The sequence below is a fragment of the Schistocerca gregaria genome, chromosome 3 (assembly GCF_023897955.1).
Source record: "Schistocerca gregaria isolate iqSchGreg1 chromosome 3, iqSchGreg1.2, whole genome shotgun sequence".
Taxonomy (NCBI): Eukaryota; Metazoa; Arthropoda; class Insecta; order Orthoptera; family Acrididae; genus Schistocerca; species Schistocerca gregaria.
Window position 1 is genome coordinate 928506357 of NC_064922.1, and position 23640 is coordinate 928529996.

General features: G+C 39.2%; 1 protein-coding gene across 1 annotated transcript in view; it reads right to left on the reverse strand.

The window, feature by feature from the left end:
* Nucleotides 1-1920: 1920 nt before the first annotated feature.
* The window catches only part of LOC126355808 (protein LSM12 homolog), a 39260-nt gene continuing 17540 nt past the window's right edge, over nt 1921-23640 (reverse strand). The window contains exons 4-5 of the mRNA XM_050006234.1: nt 20351-20480; nt 1921-2572 (exon numbers count right to left, since the gene is read on the reverse strand). Coding sequence (XP_049862191.1) covers nt 2498-2572; nt 20351-20480 — 205 coding nt within the window. The 3' untranslated portion in view covers nt 1921-2497. The remainder of the gene's footprint in view (nt 2573-20350; nt 20481-23640) is intronic.

Genomic DNA, 23640 nt, shown 5'->3' on the forward strand with positions numbered 1-23640 from the left:
AGTAATTAATTGGCTCACGTAATCAGTACATTTACAACAAACTAACAATGTGTAACAAGCCCATTCATGACCATTGCTGTGATAGCCTAATTGAATGAGATATCTATGGCGTAATGCAAAATGAGAATATCTTGCTTCTTGCATGAACCTGATCAGTGAACACTGTTACCAATTAGTTAATTGCAAATACAAATGTAGAAATAACCACATTCTTGGTAAATTACTATCACTCTTTTACCCAATAGATCTGGAAGAGCTCACACACACTTATGCCACAAGCACACCACCTGAACTAGGTAGTAATAATCTGAGTGTCCCCCATCCCCACTCCATTTAAGCACATCTCCCAAATCAATTAAGATTGCAATCAATGTGCCATAGTGGATTATGAAAGTCAAAAACAGGACGTCTTTAGACTTTTTATCTTCTTTCTATTAGGTTATACACTGAAGAGGCAAAGAAACTGGTACCCCTGCCTGATATCGTGTAGGGCTCCGCGAGCATTCAGAAATGCCGCAACACAACGTGGCATGGACTTGACTAATGTCTGCCATTAATCCTGCAGGGCCATCTATAAATCAGTAAGAGTATGAGGGGGTGGAGATGTCTTCTGAACAGTATGCTGCCAAGCATCACAGATATGCTGAATAATGTTCATGTCTGGGGAGTTTGGTGGCCAGAGGACGTGTTTAAACTCAGACCAGCGTTCCTGGAGCCACTCTATAACAATTCTGGATGTGTTAGGTATCACTTGGTCCTGCTGGAATTGCCAAAGTCCGTCGGAATGCACAATGGACATGAATGGATGGATGCAGGTGATCAGAAAGGATGCTTACGTACGTGTCACATGTCAGAGTTGTATCTAGACGCATCAGGAGTCCCATATCACTCCAATTGCTCATGGCCCACACCATTACAGAGCTTTCACTGGCTTGAACAGTCCCCTGCTCACACACAGGGTACATGGATTCATGAGGCTGTCTCATATCTGTACAGGTCCATCTGCTCGATACAATTTTAAATGTGATTCATCCCAGCAAGTAACATGTTTCCAGGCATCAACAGTCCAATGTCAGTGATGATGGGTTCTGGTGAGGCACAAAACTGGGTGTCATGCAGTCATTAAGGGTACATGAGCAGGCCTTCAGCTCCAAAAGCCCATATTAATGATGTTTTGTTGAATTGTTCACACACTGATACTTGTTGATGGTGCAGCACTGAAATCTGCAGCAATTTGCAGAAGGGTTGCACTTCAGTCATGTTGAACATTTCTCTTCAGTTTTCATTGGTACCATTCTTGTAGGATCTTTTTCTGGCCACAGCAATGTTGGAGATTTGATCTTTTGCCGGATTCCTGATACTTGCGATACACACACAAGATGATCATATAGGAAAATCCCCACTTCATAGCTACCTCAGCTAGCTCAGAGACTCTGTGTCCCATCGCTCATGTGCCGACTATAACACCATGTTCAAACTCACTTAAATCTTGATAAACTGCCATTATAGGAGCAGTAACCCGAACTATGGTGACCCACAAATCTGTGATTTACTTTCACGTCATATAGAAGTTCTGCAAATTCTAGAGTTATTAAAACAAAAGAAACATACCCTAATACTACTGTGCATTTCTTTTCAAATTTATTAAACATAAAAAATTCTTACTAAAAACCCCCTATTCACAGTTTCTTTCTTCTCTCTTTTCCACCATACTGTACCTTCTCCCTGAGCAAGGTAAAATTGTAAATGTCTTAAGCTTTTAAAGACAAACACAGTATTGTGTAATACAAGAATTTTGTATGAAAAGCTACTGCATATCAAAATCTTTTCTATGTCATTAATGTTCAACATGGCTGTGTTAAACTGCCTGATTTAATCTGGCATGGAAAATGGGAGGGATAGAAAAAATAAAGGCAGCCAGACAACATAACAAGAATGGTGTATTGCTGTACATTCACTAATGGAATGTTATATGAGAAAACTACAACAAATTTAGTACATAACAGGATCATACAGCAATATATTATATATTTCCAAACTAAATACATTTGGTACTCGGTACTTTCACATACTATTTGGCGTCCACCGTGTACAACTGTAAACTGACTTCTTCAATATGACAATTTCAAAAATAGTAAAAAACTGAATATTCAACTTTCAAACATGTTTGCCACTGTAAAAGTAGTGTAAAATTCAATAAACAAGTTGCACTTTTTGACAAAAATGCTTACGCTTATTGTAGGGAACACTGAATGTAATACATTTACCGGATTCTACACATCATTCATGGGAGAAAGGCATTTCTTCTCCATTGTTCCTGGGCAGTAAAGAAACAACAAAAAACAGTTCACAAAATGATGCAAAAGAAATGAAAGAATGATTTGTGCCAGCTGAGGAGGGACTGAAAACACAGAAACAGGTAAACAAGTGTGTGTGTGTGTGTGTGTGTGTGTGTGTGTGTGTGTGTGTGTGTGTTTCTGCAGTACGCCAATAGTTGCTACTGCGGTGATGAGTGAGCCCCCGCAGCTTCAGCTGCTGCAACAGCTGCCTGGTCTTTCGCATGTTTCTCCATCTGAAACAAGAAAGAAATATGTAATACAGAACACTTAAAATTACAATTCTACTGTTGGGGAAAGGATGTTAAATTAATGCACACTCTGAGTGATTACCTAACCAACAAGTCACTGTGCAGGTTCCCAAACCAATGATCAACTAGCACGTAAATGAAGTAGTTTATATTACTTGTAACATATTCGGCTTTCCGTAGATTCAAACACCTGAAATGTAAGTAAACCAAGAGACTTTGACAACAAACGGAGAGAAACATGGTGATGAAACGTATGAAAGCACGAGATTAGCATAAACAAGTCCCATAATTGATTTGCTCCATTTTATAGGACCCCAACCCCCTTATCCCCGTACGTATGTGTGCGGTTTGTGTGTGTGTGTGTGTGTGTGTGTGTGTGTGTGTGTGTGTGTGTGTGAGAGAGAGAGAGAGAGAGAGAGAGAGAGAGAGAGAGAGAACGAGGAATGGGGTGGGGGAGGGCATGCATGCAAATAGTTGGGAGTGTGCATGTTTCCTGCTCACACTGCTCACAACAGCAGTCTTACCACAAAAATTATACATGCTGGAGATGAATTCATAGCTCTGACAAGCATTTGGGTAGTGGTGGCGGTGGTGGTGGTGGTGGTGGTGGTGTGTCTGTGTTTGTAGCATGTTTTACAATTAGAATTACTGACAATTTGAATACCATATAACTTACAAATTTGTACAGAATAGCTTTTATAACTCTTAAGTTCGTTTACAAAAATTTTTCCCATCACTTACTGACATACTAAATTTCAATTACAAGTGGTGTTGTCAATACAATTTTCAAGACTATATTCTCTGATGTTACATTTTGCCAGAAGGGAAGAATTAATAACAAGTCAGAGGTTGACAGTTTCTGCTCCCAGTGAACTGAAGAGTTCCTAACATCTTTTGCCACAATTTGTGGGCAATGAAGATTTCTGGTTGCAAGTAAAAACCAAAGAAATTATTTTTCTCATTCCAGTAAAAAGTTACTAGTATAACACATCAGATTGCTGTTCAAAGTCATTGCACTATTCAGTATAATTACTAACATAGGGAAAATCCTTTACAGCTAGGTCCTTCCCAATTATCCCTGGACCTTTTGTTAACTCATTACTTGGGCAGTGATTTTTTTCTGCTTTCTTGTTATAAATGGAAACAGTATTTATGTTGGGTAAAAAGTTATCAGTTTACTTGCCACATCAAATCAGATAAAATCCTGAGTTTTCGGTGACTGCCTCCATCATTAGTGACAGGGGATAAAAGGATCGATATTTTGAAACCTTCTGTATGATGGTGTAGGTATAACAACCTACAGCCACACATCAAAGTGGGCCTTCGTTTGTAAGTAATCAATGAAGAATAATTTCAAAAGCTGCTAATATCGGACACATTAATCCTTACACAATGATAGATCATGCTTAGGTAGATTACGAAAATTCTGCGGTGCTTACTGCTAATACTAGACACATTCACTCTTACACAAAAATTGTCCAACACTGACATAAAGGGTTGATGCAGACAAAGAGAATTTTGCTACAAGCTGACACAAAAGAAATATTTACATTCTGTAAGCATCACAGTGTATACTATCACTTGCACCCTTAATCTAGTTAGACTTACATTAGATACACAATATATTAGTTATAGAAATGCCACAGTGTTAATTTTAATTGAACTTTCTTGAATGGTTGGGATATTTTCGGTCGTGGCTTTGTTTTGGTGTTCTTAACTTTGATTTTTCATTTGCATGAGGAATCATGCATGAAAATTTAAAGAGTTCCAAGGATGTGAGGTTACCACAGCTCCATCTTGAACGATATGAGAATAAATACATCTGTGAGGTGAAACAGTGCACAGTTTAGCATCCCTGGTCTCAACAATGAGATTCACAGTTGCTTGCTTTTGAGGACACACCTGCATGGTGGTCATTAAGTGGATCCTATAAATGTATTGTTTCATGAACTCATTCACAATCAGAGGAAGCATCCGAAGATATCAAATGAAACAATAAGATTCCAGAGAACTTTTCCTGTCAAACACCTTTGAGATATATATAACCCAGGTCTTGGTACAAATTTAAAACAGGTATTCATTGGACAAATATATTATACTAGAACTGACATGTGATTACATTTTCACACAATTTGGGCGCATAGATCCTGAGAAATCAGTACCCAGAACAACCACCTCTGGCCGTAGTAACGGCCTTGATACACCTGGATATTGAGTCAAACAGAGCTTGGATGGCGTGAACAGGTACAGCTGCCCATGCAGCTTCAACACGATACCACAGTTCTCAAGAGTAGTGACTGGCATATTGTGACGAGCCAGTTGCTCCGCCACCAATGACCAGACGTTTTCAATTGGTGAGAGGTCTGGAGAATGTGCTGCCAGGGCAGCAGTCGAACATTTTCTGTATCCAGAAAGGCCCGTACAGGACCTGCACCATGCGGTCGTGCATTATCCTGCTGAAATGTAGGGTTTCGCGGGGATCGAATGAAAGGAAGAGCCACGGGTCATAACACATCTGAAATGTAACATCCACTGTTCAAAGTGCCGTCAATGCGAACAAGAGGTGATGGAGACATGTAACCAATGGCACCCCATACCATCACGCCGGGTGATACGCCAGTATGGCAAAGATGAATACACGCTTCCAATGTGTGTTCACCGTGATGCTGCCAAACACGGATGCGACTAGCATGATGCTGTAAACAGAACCTGGATTCATCCGATAAAATGACGTTTTTCCATTAGTGCACCCAGGTTCATCGTTGAGTACACCATCGCAGGCGCTCCTGTCTGTGATGCAGCGTCAAGGGTGACCGCAGCCACGGTCTCCGAACTGACAGTCCATGCTGCTGCAAACGTCGTCGAACTGTTCGTGCAGATGGTTGTTGTCTTGCAAATGTCCCCATCTGTTCACTCAGGGATCGAGACGTGGCTGCACGATCCGTTTCAGCCATGTGGATAAGATGCCCATCATCTCGATTGCTAGTGATACGAGGCCTTTGGGATCCAGTAAGGCATTCCGTATTACCCGCCTGAACCCACCGATTCCATATTCTGCTAACAGTCATTGGATCTCGACCAATGCGAGCAGCAGTATCACAATATGATAAACCGCAATCGCGATAGGCTACAATCCGACCTGTATCAAAGTCGGAAACGTGATGGTACACATTCCTCCTCCTTACACGAGGCATCACAACAACGTTTCACCAGGCAACACCAGTCTACTGCTGTTTGTGTATGAGAAATCGGTTGGAAACTTTCCTTATATCAGCACGCTGTAGGCGTCGCCACTGGCGCCAACCTTGTGTGAATGCTCTGAAAAGCTAATCATTTGCATATTACAGCATCTTCTCCCAGTCGGTTAAATTTCACGTCTGTAGCATGTCATCTTCATGGTGTAGCAATTTTAATGGCCAGTAGTGTACATTAGGTGCGTGTGAGACATGACAACATATCTGGAACAGTATAGTTTCATTTTATTAAAGCATCTATGCCTGGGTTTCAGGCAGGATACATCATTTCATTTGATGCTGAGATGCCTTTCCAATACAGTTGAAGAGTCTCAGCAACGCTGTTCGAGTTTAGGGGGAATATCAAGTGGGGTGAGGCATGAATGGAAATTTGGACTGAGGAGGGAGGTGTGCTTTGATAGTCCATGCAGTTGTGCAAAGCTACTGCACCAGGGTGGCTTACTAGTTAGCATATCTGCCTAGTGAGAAGGAGATCCGGGTTTCAATAAGGGCCAGTAATGTGCCAGAAGGAATGTTGTCCATACTGAAGCCACCGTAACTGAGTTTACCCACAAACAACATTCACATTCATATTGCTCCTCCTCCTCATTCACATCACACAGCCACATCCAGTAAACCACAGTAAGCCAGTAATGCCACAAATAGTATTGAGTTGCAATTTTTATTTTGTGTTAGTTTTTGACTTTTGGAGAAGGTCGTTGAAAGTATGGTTGTCAAATTACTGCTAAAGTAGGTTTATGTATGCAGCTGGTCCCGGGATATCTTACTCTAACATTACTTTTCCTCAACAATAGTTGTCGATCCCTGCATAATTTTTTAAATTTTGGGCAGGTCAATACTATCTCAGCCGCTTTCCTGAAAACTTTCATGTAATTTTATACGGGATATGTTACATTTCAAGCTAAAATTTATGAAAAGGAATTACTTTATTTTCGCTGTTACAATAAATAAGCACTAGTTCTGAATGTACAGTTAAAATTATTTTTCAGAAACATTTGAAATTACAGTCCACTGGCACACTTAAAATTTCTATTATTAGTTACGCAATACTGTCTGGTTACTATGTTTATTTCTGACTTCATTTATGAAATAATAATCAAAAATATTAATGTAACAGAAACTAACAGAAATTCATTTGTCAAGAAATATTGTAAGCCCTTGGAATATTGTTATTTTTGCTGAGTGTGACAGTAGTAGGCATTCCTCTGATCTTATTGGATATATTTTTGCATTTTGTGCGAACAATGTAATTTTTGATCTAAAAACAAAGATGTAACACACCAAATGAAAGCATTGGTATGTTGATAGACACAAAAACAAACACAAACACACACACAAAATTCAAGGGAAGGAGAGGGAAAGATGAAAAGGATGTGAGTTTTAAGGGAGAGGGTAAGGAGTTATTCCAATCCTGGGAGAGGAAAGACTTACCTTAGGGGGGAAAAAAGGACAGGTATACGCACGCACGCGCGCACACAGGCAGAAGCAGACATTTGTAAAGGCAAAGAGTTTGGGCAGCGATATCAGTCGGGGTGGAAGTACAGAAGCAAAGATATTGTTGAATGACAGGTGAGGTATGAGTGGCGGCAACTTGAAATTAGCGAAGGTTGAGTCTTCTACATCTACACCTACATCTACATCTACATGACTAGTCTGCAATTCACATTTAAGTGCTTGGCAGAGGGTTCATCGAACCACAATCATACTATCTCTCTACTACTCCACTCCCGAACAGCGAGCGGGAAAAACTAACACCTAAACCTTTCTGTTCGAGCTCTGATTTCTCGTATTTCATTTTGATGATCATTCCTACCTATGTAGGTTGGGCTCAACAAAATATTTTCGCATTCGGAAGAGAAAGTTGGTGACTGAAATTTCGTAAAAAGGTCTCGCCGCGACGAAAAACGTCTATGCTTTAATGACTTCCATCCCAACTCGTGTATCATATCTGCCACACTCTCTCCCCTATAACGTGATAATACAAAACGAGCTGCCCTTTTTTGCACCCTTTCGATGTCCTCCGTCAATCCCACCTGGTAAGGATCCCACACCGCACAGCAATATTCTAACAGAGGACGAACGAGTGTAGTGTAAGCTGTCTCTTTAGTGGACTTGTTGCATCTTCTAAGTGTCCTGCCAATGAAACGCAACCTTTGGCTCGCCTTCCCGACAATATTATCTATGTGATCCGTCCAACTGAAGTTGTCTGTAATTTTAACACCCAGGTACTTAGTTGAATTGACAGCCTTGAGAATTGTACTATTTATCGAGTAATCGAATTCCAAGGGATTTCTTTTGGAACTCATGTGGATCATCTCACACTTTTCGTTATTTAGCGTCAACTGCCACCTGACACACCATACAGCAATCTTTTCTAAATCGCTTTGCAACTGATACTGGTCTTCGGATGACCTTACTAGACGGTAAATTACAGCATCATCTGCGAGCAGTCTAAGAGAACTGCTCAGATTGTCACCCAGGTCATTTATATAGATCAGGAACAGTAGAGGTCCCAGGACGCTTCCCTGGGGAACACCTGATATCACTTCAGTTTTACTCGATGATTTGCCGTCTATTACTACGAACTGCGACCTTCCTGATAGGAAATCACGAATCCAGTCGCACAACTGAGACGATACCCCATAGCTCCGCAGCTTGATTAGAAGTCGCTTATGAGGAACGGTGTCAAAAGCTTTCCGGAAATCTAGAAATACGGAATCAACTTGAGATCCCCTGTCGATAGTGGCCATTACTTCGTGCGAATAAAGAGCTAGCTGCGTTGCACAAGAGCGATGTTTTCTGAAGCCATGCTGATTACGTGTCAATAGATCGTTCCCTTCGAGGTGATTCATAATGTTTGAATACAGTATATGCTCCAAAACCCTACTGCAAACCGACGTCAATGATACAGGTCTGTAGTTAAATGGATTACTCCTACTACCCTTCTTGAACACTGGTGCGACCTGCGCAATTTTCCAATCTGTAGGTACAGATCTATCGGTGAGCGAGCGGTTGTATATGAGTGCTAAGTAGGGAGCTATAGTATCAACGTAATCTGAAAGGAACCTCATCGGTATACAATCTGGACCTGAAGACTTACCCGTATCAAGCGATTTTAGTTGCTTCGCAACCCCTACGGTATCTACTTCTAAGAAACTCATGCTAGCAGATGTTCGTGTTTCAAATTCTGGAATATTCCATTCGTCTTCCTCTGACCACAATCTGTTGGTTATGAACTGTAGATTAAAACTGAAGAAACTGCAAAAAGGTGGGAATTTAAGGAGATGGGACCTGGATAAACTGACTAAACCAGAGGTTGTACAGAGTTTCAGGGAGAGCATAAGGGAACAATTGACAGGAATGGGGGAAATAAATACAGTAGAAGAAAAATGTGTAGCTTTGAGGGATGAAGTAGTGAAGGCAGCAGAGGATCAAGTAGGTAAAAAGACGAGGGCTGCTAGAAATCCTTGGGCAACAGAAGAAATATTGAATTTAATTGATGAAAGGAGAAAATATAAAAATGCGGTAAATGAAGCAGGCAAAAAGGATACAAACGTCTCAAAAATGAGATCGAGAGGAAGTACAAAATGGCTAAGCAGGGATGGCTAGATGACAAATGTAAGGATGTAGAGGCTTATCTCACTAGAGGTAAGATAGATACTGCCTACAGGAAAATTAAAGAGACCTTTGGAGATAAGAGAACCACTTGTATGAATATCAAGAGCTCAGATGGAAACCCAGTTCTAAGCAAAGAAGGGAAATCAGAAAGGTGGACGGAGTATATAGAGGGTCTATACAAGAGCGATGCACTTGAGGACAATATTATGGAAATGGAAGAGGATGTAGATGAAGATGAAATGGGAGATATGATATTGCGTGAAGAGTTTGACAGAGCACTGAAAGACCTCGGAGTAGACAACATTCCATTGGAACTACTGACGGCCTCGGGAGAGCCAGTCGTGACAAAACTCTACTATCTGGTGAGCAAGATGTATGAGACAGGCGAAATACCCTCAGACTTCAAGAAGAATATAATAATTCCAATCCCAAAGAAAGCAGGTGTTGACAGATGTGAAAATTACTGAAAAATTAGTTTAATTAGACACAGTTGCAAAATACTAGCACGAATTCTTTACAGACGAATGGAAAAACTAGTAGAAGCCCACCTCGAGGAAGATCAGTTTGGATTCCGTAGAAACACTGGAACACTTGAGGCAATACTGACCCTACGACTTATCTTAGAAGAAAGATTAAGGAAAGGCAAACCTACATTTCTAGCATTTGTAGACTTAGAGAAAGCTTTTGACAATGTTGACTGGAATACTCTCTTTCAAATTCTGAAGGTGGCAGGGGTAAAATACAGGGAGCAAAAGGCTATGTACAATTTATACAGGAACCAGATGGCAGTTATAAGAGTCGAGGGGTATGAAAGGGAAGCAGTGGTCGGGAAGGGAGTAAGACAGGGTTGTAGCCTGTCCCTGATGTTATTCAATCTGTATATTGAGCAAGCAGTAAAGGAAACAAAAGAAAAATTTGGAGTAGGTATTAAAATCCACGGAGAAGAAATAAAAACTTTGAGATTCGCCGATGACATTGTAATTCTGTCAGAGACAGCAAAGGACATGGAAGAGCAGTTGAATGGAATGGACAGTGTCTTGAAAGGAGGATATAAGATGAACATCAACAAAAGCAAAACGAGGATAATGGAATGTAGTCAAATTAAGTCGGGTGATGCTGAGGGAATTAGATTAGGAAATGAGACACTTAAAGTAGTAAAGGAGTTTTGCTATTTGGGGAGCAAAATAACTGATGATGGTCGAAGTAGAGAGGATATAAAATGTAGACTGGCGATGGCGAGGAAAGCGTTTCTGAAGAAGAGAAGTTTGTTAACATCGAGTATAGATTTAAGTGTCAGGAAGTCATTTCTGAAAGTATTTGTATGGAGTGTAGCCATGTATGGAAGTGAAACATGGACAATAAATAGTTTGGACAAGAAGAAAATAGAAGCTTTCGAAATGTGGTGCTACAGAAGAATGCTGAAGATTAGATGGGTAGATCACATAACTAATGAGGAAGTATTGAATAGGATTGGGGAGAAGAGAATTTTGTGGCACAACTTGACCAGAAGAGGGGATCGGTTGGTAGGACATGTTCTGAGGCATCAAGGGATCACCAATTTGGTATTGGAGAGCTGCGTGCAGGGTAAAAATCGTAGAGGGAGACCAAGAGATGAATACACTAAGCAGATTCAGAAGGATGTAGGTTGCAGTAGGTACTGGGAGATGAAGAAGCTAGCACAGGATAGAGTAGCATGGAGAGCTGCATCAAACCAGTCTCAGGACTGAAGACCGCAACAACAACAACACCTGTCCGATTAAGGGATCTGACATTCCACACTCCGATCCGTAGAACGCCAGTTTTCTTCCTCCTGGTAACGACATCCTCGAGTAGTCCCCGCCCGGAGATCTGAATAGGGGACTATTTTACCTCCAGAATATTTTACCCAAGTGGACGCCATCATCATTTAACCATACAATAAATCTGCATGCCCTTGGGAAAAACTACAGCTGTAGTTTCCCCTTGCTTTCAGCTGTTCGCAGTACCAGCACAGCAAGGCCGTTTTGGTTAGCGTTACAAGGCCAGATCAGTCAATCATCCAGAATGTTGCCCCTGCTGCTACTGAAAAGGCTGCTGCCCCTCTTCAGGAACCACACGTTTGTCTGGCCTCTCAACAGATACCCCTCCATTGTGGTTGCACCTATTGTAAGGCTATTTGTATCGTTGAGGCCTCCCCACCAACGGCAAGGTCCATGGTTCATTAACGTAATAACTAAAATTCTGCAACAACCATCTCCAAATTTATTTAGATCAATCCAACAGTGAGGACCTAAAATGTTACATTTTCAGCTTCAAGACTCAGACCCCTAGACAAGAAGACCTGGAGACTACTCTACACAAGAAGCTAAGTAAACCAAGAAGTTTATTGTAATCTTCAGTCTTCTCAAATCTTCAGAAAAGACTTTGCTTATTGTGGACAAAAGCTGCAAGTAGGAAGGAAGAACAAGATTAGAGGCTTTAAGAATAAAATTATTGGGGAACAGGTAAGATACCAGGTCGTACCAAACTGAGTAAGAACAGCAAACATGTCAAAACCTTGTCTAGTTGAAGTGTTAACTAGTAAACATGCGCATAAAGAAGACTCAAAATGTTGCTAAGCTTTCAGCAGTGTACTTTTGGCCCAGCATTCAGATTACAAAAATACAAGACAAGGGGTTTGAGATCTTAGGTGCCCAGCAAAGTTTGCTCGAGATGACCCATAAACAGCCACTTAGGAACATGTCATGTGGGTCCCCTTGGCCATGAAACAGATTTGTTTGTACATCTTCCTCTCAAAGGAGTAGCAGTTTGTGTAAGGATGCAGTTTGTCTGGTGTATAATTAAGGAGGTGGTGGATTTCAAGTCATGACTCTAGATAGATAGTGTAAAAAGAAATAATTTTTCCAGAATTTCTTTTTGCTTACAACAAAAAGAAGATTTTCCTTAATAATTAATTTTGAAAGCAGAGACTGTAGTGGAGACTGACATCTTATCCAAAGGCAACCATGTTCATATTTTTTTTTATTGTCTACATTTAATTTTGATTCATTAAAAGCAGTACTATTAAGGTACACTATGGATTAAACGTGACACAAACAACGCTTTGAGCATCCATATGGAATCGTTTTTTTAATTACTGAAGTTATGCTTTTAGGAAGGTTTTGAATAAATTTGAGACTGAGGAGAAAATGTTAAGTATAGATGTGTACCCCTGTTAAGGTCAGCAGAGGAAATACTAGACCAACATCATCTATAAAGAGCTAGTGCAGCAGCAGAATAGAAAAGATACACTGCGAATAAATTGCTTTCAGTTCAGTAATGTCAGTACATAAAATCATTCTGCAGAGGACATTTCACCCTACATCATGAACAATACATCATGAGCTATTTGGTAAAGAGTATACAACAATCCCAATAATAACAAATAAAATAACAGGTAAAGACTGCAGTTTTGTACATGGAAATGGTGGCTAATTTTCATGTTATGAGTGTACACAAAGAACCTTGTAAAGAAGTTTATTACTACTCCAGATAGTCACAATAACAGTACACATAATGAAATGGAAACAGAGACACAAATGAATAGTGAAGAATAGAAAACGTCCCATGAGCAATTGGCCAATAATTACAACAATCTGCAGCAGGAAGCAGTTAACAAACAACTGAGAAATTTCAACTCACAATTTGTGGTTGCCAGAGGATGCAAGGAAGGTGTACTGTAAATTAAGTATTTACAATGTTACATTGGTCATATTTTCTACAGGGGGATTACTTGTGGCATTATCAGTAATTAGTTATACACCACGATTTGCATAAGTAGTTAATGACATAATGTACAGTAGGTGGAACAAGAGAAACGTTTATATGATACTCACTGCTCAAGTGTATCACATCTAGTATGCTAAATCTATTTTGATACATACAATACCTTCTGACTGCGCAGCTTGAGGTCTTCACTTTAAATGTATGCAACAACTAAAGTCATTCACCATCTATCGGTTGTACTATGACCCTTCAGAAGGAAGTGAGTACTTGTGTACCAGTGTTTTCTAGTGATATACAGAGATGGCAGTTGGCAGGTGCCAGTTTCTGTTCCTATAGGTCGTGAGTACACTACAGGGAGACAGGTCAGAACACATGGCGCTTTGGACAAGGTCGCCGACACATTACAACCAACCTGTGATGACCAGTAAATGGCCATATCTGCATTTTGATGTCATAGTGCTGCTGCCAGAGCACTGCAAGACAACCTCACAAGGCCAATTGGAGCCACTGTGTCAGATCAGACTGTAAGGAACAGGTTACAAGAAAGAGGGTGACACCAAAGCAAATGAAAAATAGCTATAATATTAAATGAGATGAATTTCTATTCACCACATAGAGGAAGTATCAAGTGGCATACAGGCACATTTAAAAGTAGACTAAGCCACTGGAAAAAGTACCACTCTAGAGGCAGACACCCCCCCCCCCCCCCAATACACACACACACACACACACACACACACAAAAGCACAACTCACAAACACAACAAGGGGCCACTAATTCTGGACACAAAGACCCAACTGCTGTGAGCAGTGATCTTGGCTGAGATGGGTAGTGGAGGTACAGAAGAGGTATGCAGTGGAGTAAGGAGAGAAAGGGATAGCATAGGATGTGTAGGAGAATATTCTGCAGTGCTGCCTGTGGGAATGGGAATAAGATAGTGAGCTGTTAGGAGCAGCAAACTGTGCTCAGAGAAAGGGGGCGGACATGGAGAAGAAAGAAGCACAGAAAGAAAAAGGACTATGCAAGTAATATTATAGTTGCTGAAAATTACAACCATGAATAAAATGAATATACCATTGCAGCCTCACACATAGCTGCTACCTATCATTTTATTCATGGCTGTAATTTTCAGCAACTTTAGTATTACCTGTTACTGGATTAATTTCAGTGATCAGTTGCAAATAAATTTTATTATCTTTATCAGTTTCGACACATTAATTTGTGCCGGCCGCGGTGGTCTCGCGGTTCTAGGCGCGCAGTCCGGAACCGTGCGACTGCTATGGTCGCAGGTTCGAATCCTGCCTCGGGCATGGATGTGTGTGATGTCTTTAGGTTAGTTAGGTTTAAGTAGTTCTAAGTTCTAGGGGACTGATGACCACAGCAGTTGAGTCCCATAGTGCTCAGAGCCATTTGAACCATTTGAACATTAATTTGTCATCTTCAGAAGCTTAGTTTAGTAAACAGTCAACATCATTTCATAAAAGGATAATACCATGGTACGTTCAGAAATTTACATATTGTATGTGGTTATTTTAAACACTATTTGACAATTTACAATAACTAAATCACATCAATGTATCTGCTGTGCTAGTTCAATTCGACAATTTGACAATTTGCAGTAACTGAATCACATCCACATATCTGTTATGCTAGTACAATAGATACATTTATGTGATTTAGTTATTGTAAAATGTCAGTTTTTAGAATGATCACGTACATGAAGTAAATACTGACTGACTCCTAAACTAAGCTTCTGAGGATGACAAATTAATTTGTCGATAACAGTAAAAATAATAAAAGTTATTTGCAACTGATGACTGAAATTAACCCTGGAAAAAAAACATTATCCACCCTCACGACATCCAGCCACACTCCCACAAGCAGTACTACACTATTTTCCTCCACTCCTACCCTCCCAATCCCTCCCCCACACATCATCTATACCATCACCACCCATCCCAATAGAGATTGCTCTGCTCATTGCAGTTAGGCCCTAATATCAGGAGATGGCTGTGTGTGTGTGTGTGTGTGTGTGTGTGTGTGTGTGTGTGTGTGTGTGTGTGTGTGTGTCCTAAGGAGGAGGATTTTGTCCAGTAGGTTAGCCCACTCTTAAATGTACATTAAAAGTGTCAGTCTGCCATTCAATGCCTTCTCTATGAAACTATTAGGAACCTAACCCCTGTCATATTACTGTTAATTTATCCTGGATTATACGCTATTTGAAAGCAAACTACATCAATGCTGAATACACAGCTTTTAGAGACGCCAGGGTGAATGGAGAGAGCTCCGATGATATATAATCCCTAGTTGTGGGTTTGGTTGTGAGGAGGGAGTGACTTGATCTGAAACATAATCCTGGAACACAAAGAGAAATTTCAACCAAACTTTATACAAATGCAGCTTACTATCTAGGAAAAAATACAGTGTGTAAGACACTGCTAGCACTCTTATTTGTGGGCATGAGAAGAAGAAGACACAAGTTAATAATTTAAAAATATTAGTGTCAAATAACCAGTTTTTGCATTGTTAAGGTGATTCATAACAGTCCTGGCATCTACATTTACAAGCAAACTCTGAAAGCCACCATAAGTTGCATAGCGGAGGGTACTTGGTACCACTACCAATAATTCCCTTTCCTGTTTCCCTCACAATTGGTGCGAGGGAAAAAACTCTCTCTAAGCCTCCATACAAGTGCTAATTTCTCTAATCTTGCCTTTGTGGTCCTTGAGCAAAATGTATGATGGTTGCAGCACAATTGTTCTGCAGAGTACGGTGAGAGAAAGGGGAACATGGGATGAAACAAGATGATTTTAAGAACAATCAAACAAGATTGTTATTACTGAATTCCCTGTTGCTAAGCTGATTAGCAAACATTCCTGAAAACAACTGACCCCTAGGGGTGGGTGTGAGGACAGGGTGGAATAGAAAGTATAATTAGAAATGTATGGTGCAATTTCAAACACACTTGGTTCAAATGTTACTGTTGGAAAACCACTGGGGGGTGAGAAGATGATATGAGATTTTAACTTGGCAACACCAAGTAATTTGCTGGTATTATAATGAAAGAAGAAAGTAAAAGGTTGTTGGAAGCATTATTATAAGGTATCAAAGAAGAAAAAGAGAGCAGCAGTCTGTTTTCTACATGTGTATGTGAAGAGATAATAATGTTTGTGTGTTTTACTGCCTGCAGTTATTGCATAACGCTTTGAGAGCTCCGAGCTAATAGTTCATTCATTTATCAGGTGACAGCACGTGTTACCTAACACTAGAAAAAACTTTGCACTGGAACAGATAAAAGGAAATGGAAACCCAAAGAACTGAAAGTGCAAGGAAGAGGCAGGAACATGAGAACAGATGCAAGAAAGATTAAGTAGTGTGAAGTTAGGATATTTCGTTAGTGTTAGTGCAATTAAGGTTACCCTGTGTGACTCAGACCTAAAAGAAGTAAATTCACCTATGAAGCTTTGGGAAGCAGACACTGATCTGCTCTTGCAAGCTGGCTCACACATCTACAATGGCAAACCAACAGCTGGTTTATGGACACAAACTCTCAGTTTCTCTCGATCTGATTTATGGTCTCTCTCTCTCTCTCTCTCTCTCTCTCTCTCTCTCTCTCCCACACACACACACACACACACACACACACACACACACACACACACACACACACACACACACGGCACTACAAATATATCAAGAAAAAGTAATTATACTGAGGTACATTTTTTGCTAAGTTATAGTGGACAACGTGATATATAATCTGACATACGAGTTGTGTTCAGAAAGTAATGGGAATTTTGCAATACTGCCTACATATTAGTCTAATCTGCGTGATTTTTTCATCGTTTAGTTGTGAACATGTCGGGGAAGTATATGTACAGCATCAGCAAATATGTAGTCTATCATAAATTATTTTTTGGTATTGCACATAAAAATGGATAAGAGAATTTTTATTATATTTTGCTGTAAGAACAAAATAAAGTTGAGTGCAAATTTTTAGAAAAGTTACATACTGCTTTTGATGAGCCCACTACGATTAAAACTATAGGATTTGGGATTGTTGTAAGTATTTTGAAGAAGGCCATGATGAATTTGAAGACATCAGCACCCTGCATTCCCCAGCACATTATCAACTGATGGAGTTGTGGAAACAGATTTGTGGCTAAAAGCCATCTCACAGATTGAGTTCAAGAGTGTTTCTGAGATTGGAAAATTAATGAACAATATCTAATGCGAAATAATTTGGAGGGGATACTCTTGATGTAGGCGAGTAAATAAAATTCATAACAAAAAATGTGTGTGTGTGTGTGTTTTTTTAACACGCCTCACATGGAAATAATTTCTCATGATACTGACTGTGTTTGTTTTAAATCGAATTATGTAATTTTTCTGTGGCACTGAAACAAAAATTTGAAAAGAATTTCAACGACAAAACGTACACGGAGCTAGACAAAATAATAAGTTAACAGCCTCACAAACTACTGTTCTTCTGTGAAGATAATGAATCCCACATACGTTTGCCGTACTATAGTAAAAGTAAGCAAACAAGGAACTATAGCACTATTCACCTGTGCGACAGAACTCCATCAGTATTTTCTCGGAAGTTGGAGCAATCAGACTTTTATAATATAAAGAACAGAAACAGATGAATTCGCTGATGTGGTTTTTGTTTTGGGGAAATGTTGCCGAACTGTTAGAGTAGCGGTAGGGTTGTACACTGAAAGGTGTCCAGAATGTACCAAGTACTTACACTCTGTCCTTGTAAACACTATAAAAAATTTCAAGAAACTGGAAATGTGAACAATAAAATAATCCAATGAAAAAGAACAGCAAATGATGAGAGATATGTAGCAAATGTTTTAACAGTGATAAAAAGACAACCCCTATTTCATTACAAGGCAGATGTGCAGGTGGAATCAAAGTAGTGTTTTGTGAGCACTACATTCCTACATATTTCATCCTATACATATGTTGCTCCAATAGCTTGATGATAATAACATACAACACTGATTGCAGATTTCCAACTAATGCCTATGAAAACTGCAAACGTATAGGGTATTTCTACATAAGGTTTTGTTTATGGGAGAAGCATCATTTACAAAAGCAATGTTCTACCCGTTCTGGTAGGGAGAAGTGTATAATCAATTTTCAAAATATGCACTACTATTCAGTTGAAAATCGAAGAGAACTGGATAAACACAGATCTTTTTCTGTCAACAAGTACTGCATAGTTTTCAAGGCTCACCATGGCTACCCATTTTACTGCTGGGACTCGTGAAGCCACAAATACCAACAGCTCCTGACACATCCTGCCATAGTTGTTGAAAGACACTGCACTGTAAGTAAAGCAATCAATGTGCTGTCAGCACGACAGATGTCAGGTCCATTCCATACTGATAGGTTAATCGGGAACCTCTTCTGATAGCGGAAAAGTGATTTGAGGTACTGTTACCTTGTTACTATTTTACCAAGTTCCACCCATATTACATTGGTGAAGTACTCTTTGAAGTCTCTTTCCAAGCTCTGTTTCCTCATATTCAAGTGCAATGTCTGATGCTTTTAATGATTTGGCAAATTTTTATTTCAATTTTGTTGCCAGATACTCTTCTTGTAACCAAACTTACCAATTAAATTACGGAGAGGGGTTGTGTCATCCATTTATGAATCATGGGAACTTAGTTCTTTGTGTACTCTTGTTTTAAATGTTCATGCAGTGTACTTTCTAAGGCACAAATAGCGGACCATTCCAGCATTTGCCAAAACAAGCATGGGAAATAACCTGAAATTTACATTCAGAATGGACGATACAACAGACCAATCTGAGCAGCCATCTTTTGCAGATGCCGCTGTTGTTTATTGACTAATAAAGTCATCAGAAGATCAAAACAAACTGCAGACCGATTTAGAAAAGATATCTGAATGGTGCAAAAAGTGGCAGTTGACCCTAAATAATGAAAAGTGTGAGGTCATCCACAAGAGTGCTAAAAGGAACTCATTTAACTTCGGTTACATGATAAATCAGTCTAATCTAAAAGCCATAAATTCAAATAAATACCTATGTATTACAATTACGAACAACATAAATTGGAAAGAACAGAGAAAATGTTGTGGGGAAGGCTAACCAAAGACTGAATTTTATTGGCAGGACACTTAGAAAATGTAACAGACCTACTAAGGAGACTGCATGCACTACGCTTGTCTGTCCTCTTTTAGAATACTGCTGCGCAGTGTGGGTTCCTTACCAAATAGGACTGACGGAGTACATAGAAAAAGTTCAAAAAAAGGCAGCATCTTTTGAATTATCATGAAATATGGGAGAGAGTGTCACAAAAATGATACAGGATTTGGGCTGGAAACCATTAAAAGAAAGGCGTTTTTTGTTGTTATGGAATCTTCTCACGAAATTCAAATCACCAACTTTCTCCTCTGAATGCGAAAATATTTTGTTGACACAGACCTACATAGGGAGAATTGATCACCAAGATAAAATAAGGGAAATCAGAGCTTGTACGGGAAGATATAGGTATTCATTCTTTCTGCGCACTATACGAGATTGGAATAATGGAGAATTGTGAAGGTGGTCCAATGAACCCTCTGCCAGGCACTTGAATGTGATTTGCAGAGTATCCATGTAGATGTAGATGCAGATTTGTTCTTCAAATAGTAGCCATATTTTCAGGTAATTCTCACGAGCCATTCAGTGTCCATGCAATGTCAGTGCATAAATAAAAATTTATGTTTCAACAATAAAGACCTGGACTTCCCACAATTTGTTTCCAAACTCACTACTCTTAATTGCCAATACCACCAACTAAAGCTACTTGTTTTCCAAAATGCAAGAGAGGAACAATACTGACATTACTTCCTGTTTCACATTTAGCTAGAGAAATGATGATAAAGAGATAGACATACTAAAACTGAGAGCTTAAAAAACTGGATGTTGATGGCTTCATTCAACAAATTTCATTCAGCTGCCATATATTCACACAGAAAACATGTGTCAAACTTGTGCGTAAATATAAACCATTCATACATACTAAATGTTATTCATTTTAGGTTATCAATACTTTCCTAAAGAAGTAAATAATAACAAAGAAGCAATGGCACCTAGCTTAAGCAACTATAATGTTATGATACATTTGCTTACCACTTTTCGGATGTGGAGAAAAGCTTTACTCTCTGAATCACCCCGAATATTTTCTAATTTATATGGTGGAGTGATGGTTATTTGCTCAAACACCAAAATATTGGGGCCTTGCCAGGTAACATCCTTAATTCTGAAAATATATCCAAAAAGCTGTATTAAACACTTTATTTAACAAAATTTTCTGCAAATACATGACTTAAATACGCTGGGCAATGCTAAATTATTCCATAAAACACAACAGTAACTTCAGTCAACATCTGGGAGATCAAAAATAAAAATCACCTGATATACTGGAAATCAACGAACTGTACAAAGTATGTAATGAATATTGCCAGACATTAATGCCTCACCCACACACCAGTACACATTCAAATAAGAATGTGTAATGTCTTGCATGTAGAGTTTCCCAATGTAGTTTGTGGAATACTTCTGTGACAGAGTTACTAATACAAATAATAATATAAAACATGCAGCAAAAAAGGCAAACAGCGAAGCAGGAAAGAGATTTGTACTCTTCACACACATCTGTAGGCAGTCTGGAGAGTGCTAGTGATGACAAGAGAAGGCAGTGATGAGGATGAATGGTTGGCAACTGGCAGGAAGGCTACTAAAAACAGGTTCCAGCTGCCAGAGTTGAAGGGAAACAAGTCTCAAGATGGCGTAGGACCAGGAAATGTGCAGTGGGCACTGCCCATGTGTAGGTATCAGCAGGCACTGGTAAATTTTGTAAAAGGTCACTTATCTGTTATTACAGAGAAGCTGCAACAATATTTTCCAACGTGTAGTATAATTGACGACGACGACTGGTTTGTGGTGCACTCAACAGTGTGGTTATCAGCACCCGTACAAATTCCCAACCTTTGCTCAGTCCAGTATCGCCACTTTCATGGAAATCAAAACCGGGACCCCGTGTTCGGGAATCGAGAACGCGACCGCGAGACCACAAGCTGCGGACTAGTATAATTGAAACTCTTGATAGGATTACTGTGTTACATGCATATTCTTAAGACTTCTCCCAGGCTTTTTGACAATGTTGTCCATACAATACTGAACAAGTAGAAGCACTAAGTGTAAGAGGAATGGAAAATGAGTGGTTCCAGTCTTATCTAGAAAACACTGAAAAAGTAAAGATAGTTCACGTATCTGCTGATGATTAGTTTTTAGCAAACACTAAATCATATGAAGCATATGAACTTAAGATGTACCACAGGGTGATATATTGGGTGGAATACTATTCTTAATATACATCAATGACTTTTCAGAAAGTATAAGACATGGAGAAGTAGTTCTCTTTTGCTCATGACAGCACAGTCACTGATAAAACAAATATACCCCCCCTAGAGAAATCAAATGAAACCCTCATGGACATTTACGACTGAGCAATAGGTAATAAATTAACAATGACATACATAAAACAAACAGTATTCATCCAGCATAATGAGTGAAAACAAGTATGTTGTGTTAAACACTGATGGTACATCTACAAGGGTGATTTGATAAATCTGGTAAAAGGGCAATGAAAAAATGTTTGTTTCATAAACAAGTCGCCTTACTTCTCGACATAAGTCTTCTTCGAGGGATATACTTTTGGTCCACAGATCCTCCAGCTTTTCCATTCCATCAGAAAAATATGTTCTGTCAAACTCTGAAAAAGACTCATTGGCTTGGCTGCAACTACCACTCCCTCATTTGATAAAAATTTCTTCCCAGCTAAAGTTCCAAGTTAGGGAACAGGAAGACATCACTTGGAACTAAGTCTGGTGAATAGGGTTGATGAGGAACCAATTCGAAGCCCAATTTATCCACTTTTTCCATTGTGACTGCTGATGTGTGGGATGGTGCATTATGCTGAGGAGAGAGCACTTTTTTGCAAGCGAACCTTAGCATTTTTTCAGCTAATGCAAATTTCAAACGATCCAAAAATGAAGCATAATACAGTCCAGTAACGGTTGTGCCTTTTCTCAAGTAATGTATGAGGATTATTCCTTGGGAATCCTGGGCAAAAAACAGTGGCCTTGACCTTACCTGCTGACAAAATGGCCTTTGCTTTCTTTGGTGCACGTTAATCAATCTTTGTCCATTGTTCTGACTGTTATTTTGACTCTGGTGTGTGCTGATGGATACAGGCTTCATCAACAGTCACAAATCAACACAAAAAATCTTGCAGTTTGGGATTAAACACCGTCAGATTTTGTGCTGAAATGCTATATCATATGCGCTTTTAGTTGAGTGCAAGCAATTGCAGCATCCACCTCACACACAGCTTCTTCATAGCCAATTATCTGTGCAGGATATTGTGCACTCACTCAGTTGATAGCCTACAGTCTCAGCAATGTCACAAAATTTTATTCAGCCATCTTGCATGATCATATCACGAATTTTATCAATGGTTTCCTTTGAAGTGACCTCAATTGGACAGCGAGAGTGGACTTTGTCTTCAATGCTTGTTGACCACATTTACATTCATTAACTCAAAAGTAAATGGTCTTCAAAGATTGTGCACAGTCTGCATGAACTTCATCTAATTTTATTTGTGCAGCAGTCCAATCCTTTAAATGAAAATGTTTAATAATGGTATGAAACTCAGTTTTCTCCATTTTCAATCGCAGTCGACACATTGAACAAATTTAGACAGTTGTACGCAAACATTGTTGAAATTCTTTATACAATAGTTAGAATAATCGGGGTTGCTAACCATGAAGATTAACAAAAATGTTCCATTCTTTGACAGACATAAAAAACCACTCTTGTACCGATTGTATAACAAATGCAAAGTTTTTGGGAATTAATACTGATTGTCAATAAACATGGAATGAATGCACAAAGGTGCTGGCAAAAGGAATGCCATCAATATGTTATAATCTTAGAATTTTGTAATCAATTTGTAACAGCCATTGTCTTTTGGTACACATTATTCTTATGAATTCTCATTTCTTAGCTATGGAATTCTTTTCTGGGTATCATAGGCATAAAACATGTGCACAAGAATAATAACTAGAAGCGGTAGAGAGGCTCATTGTAAAGAATTGCTTAAAAAAATGAGAATTCTTGCTGCACCAAATGAGTACATCTATCAACTTATTGTGCAGTTCAGGGGAACATTATCAAGTATTTCATTAAGAATTCTATGCATAATCATTGAATAAATGCCAGTTTCAACTAATATTTACCAAGGAAAAACAATCAAAAACAGTATTTTCTTTCAGAGGATAATAAATTGTCCAAGTAGATGAAAAGTTTAGTAACACACATCTATTTACATAATCATACATACTTCATACCATAACAAT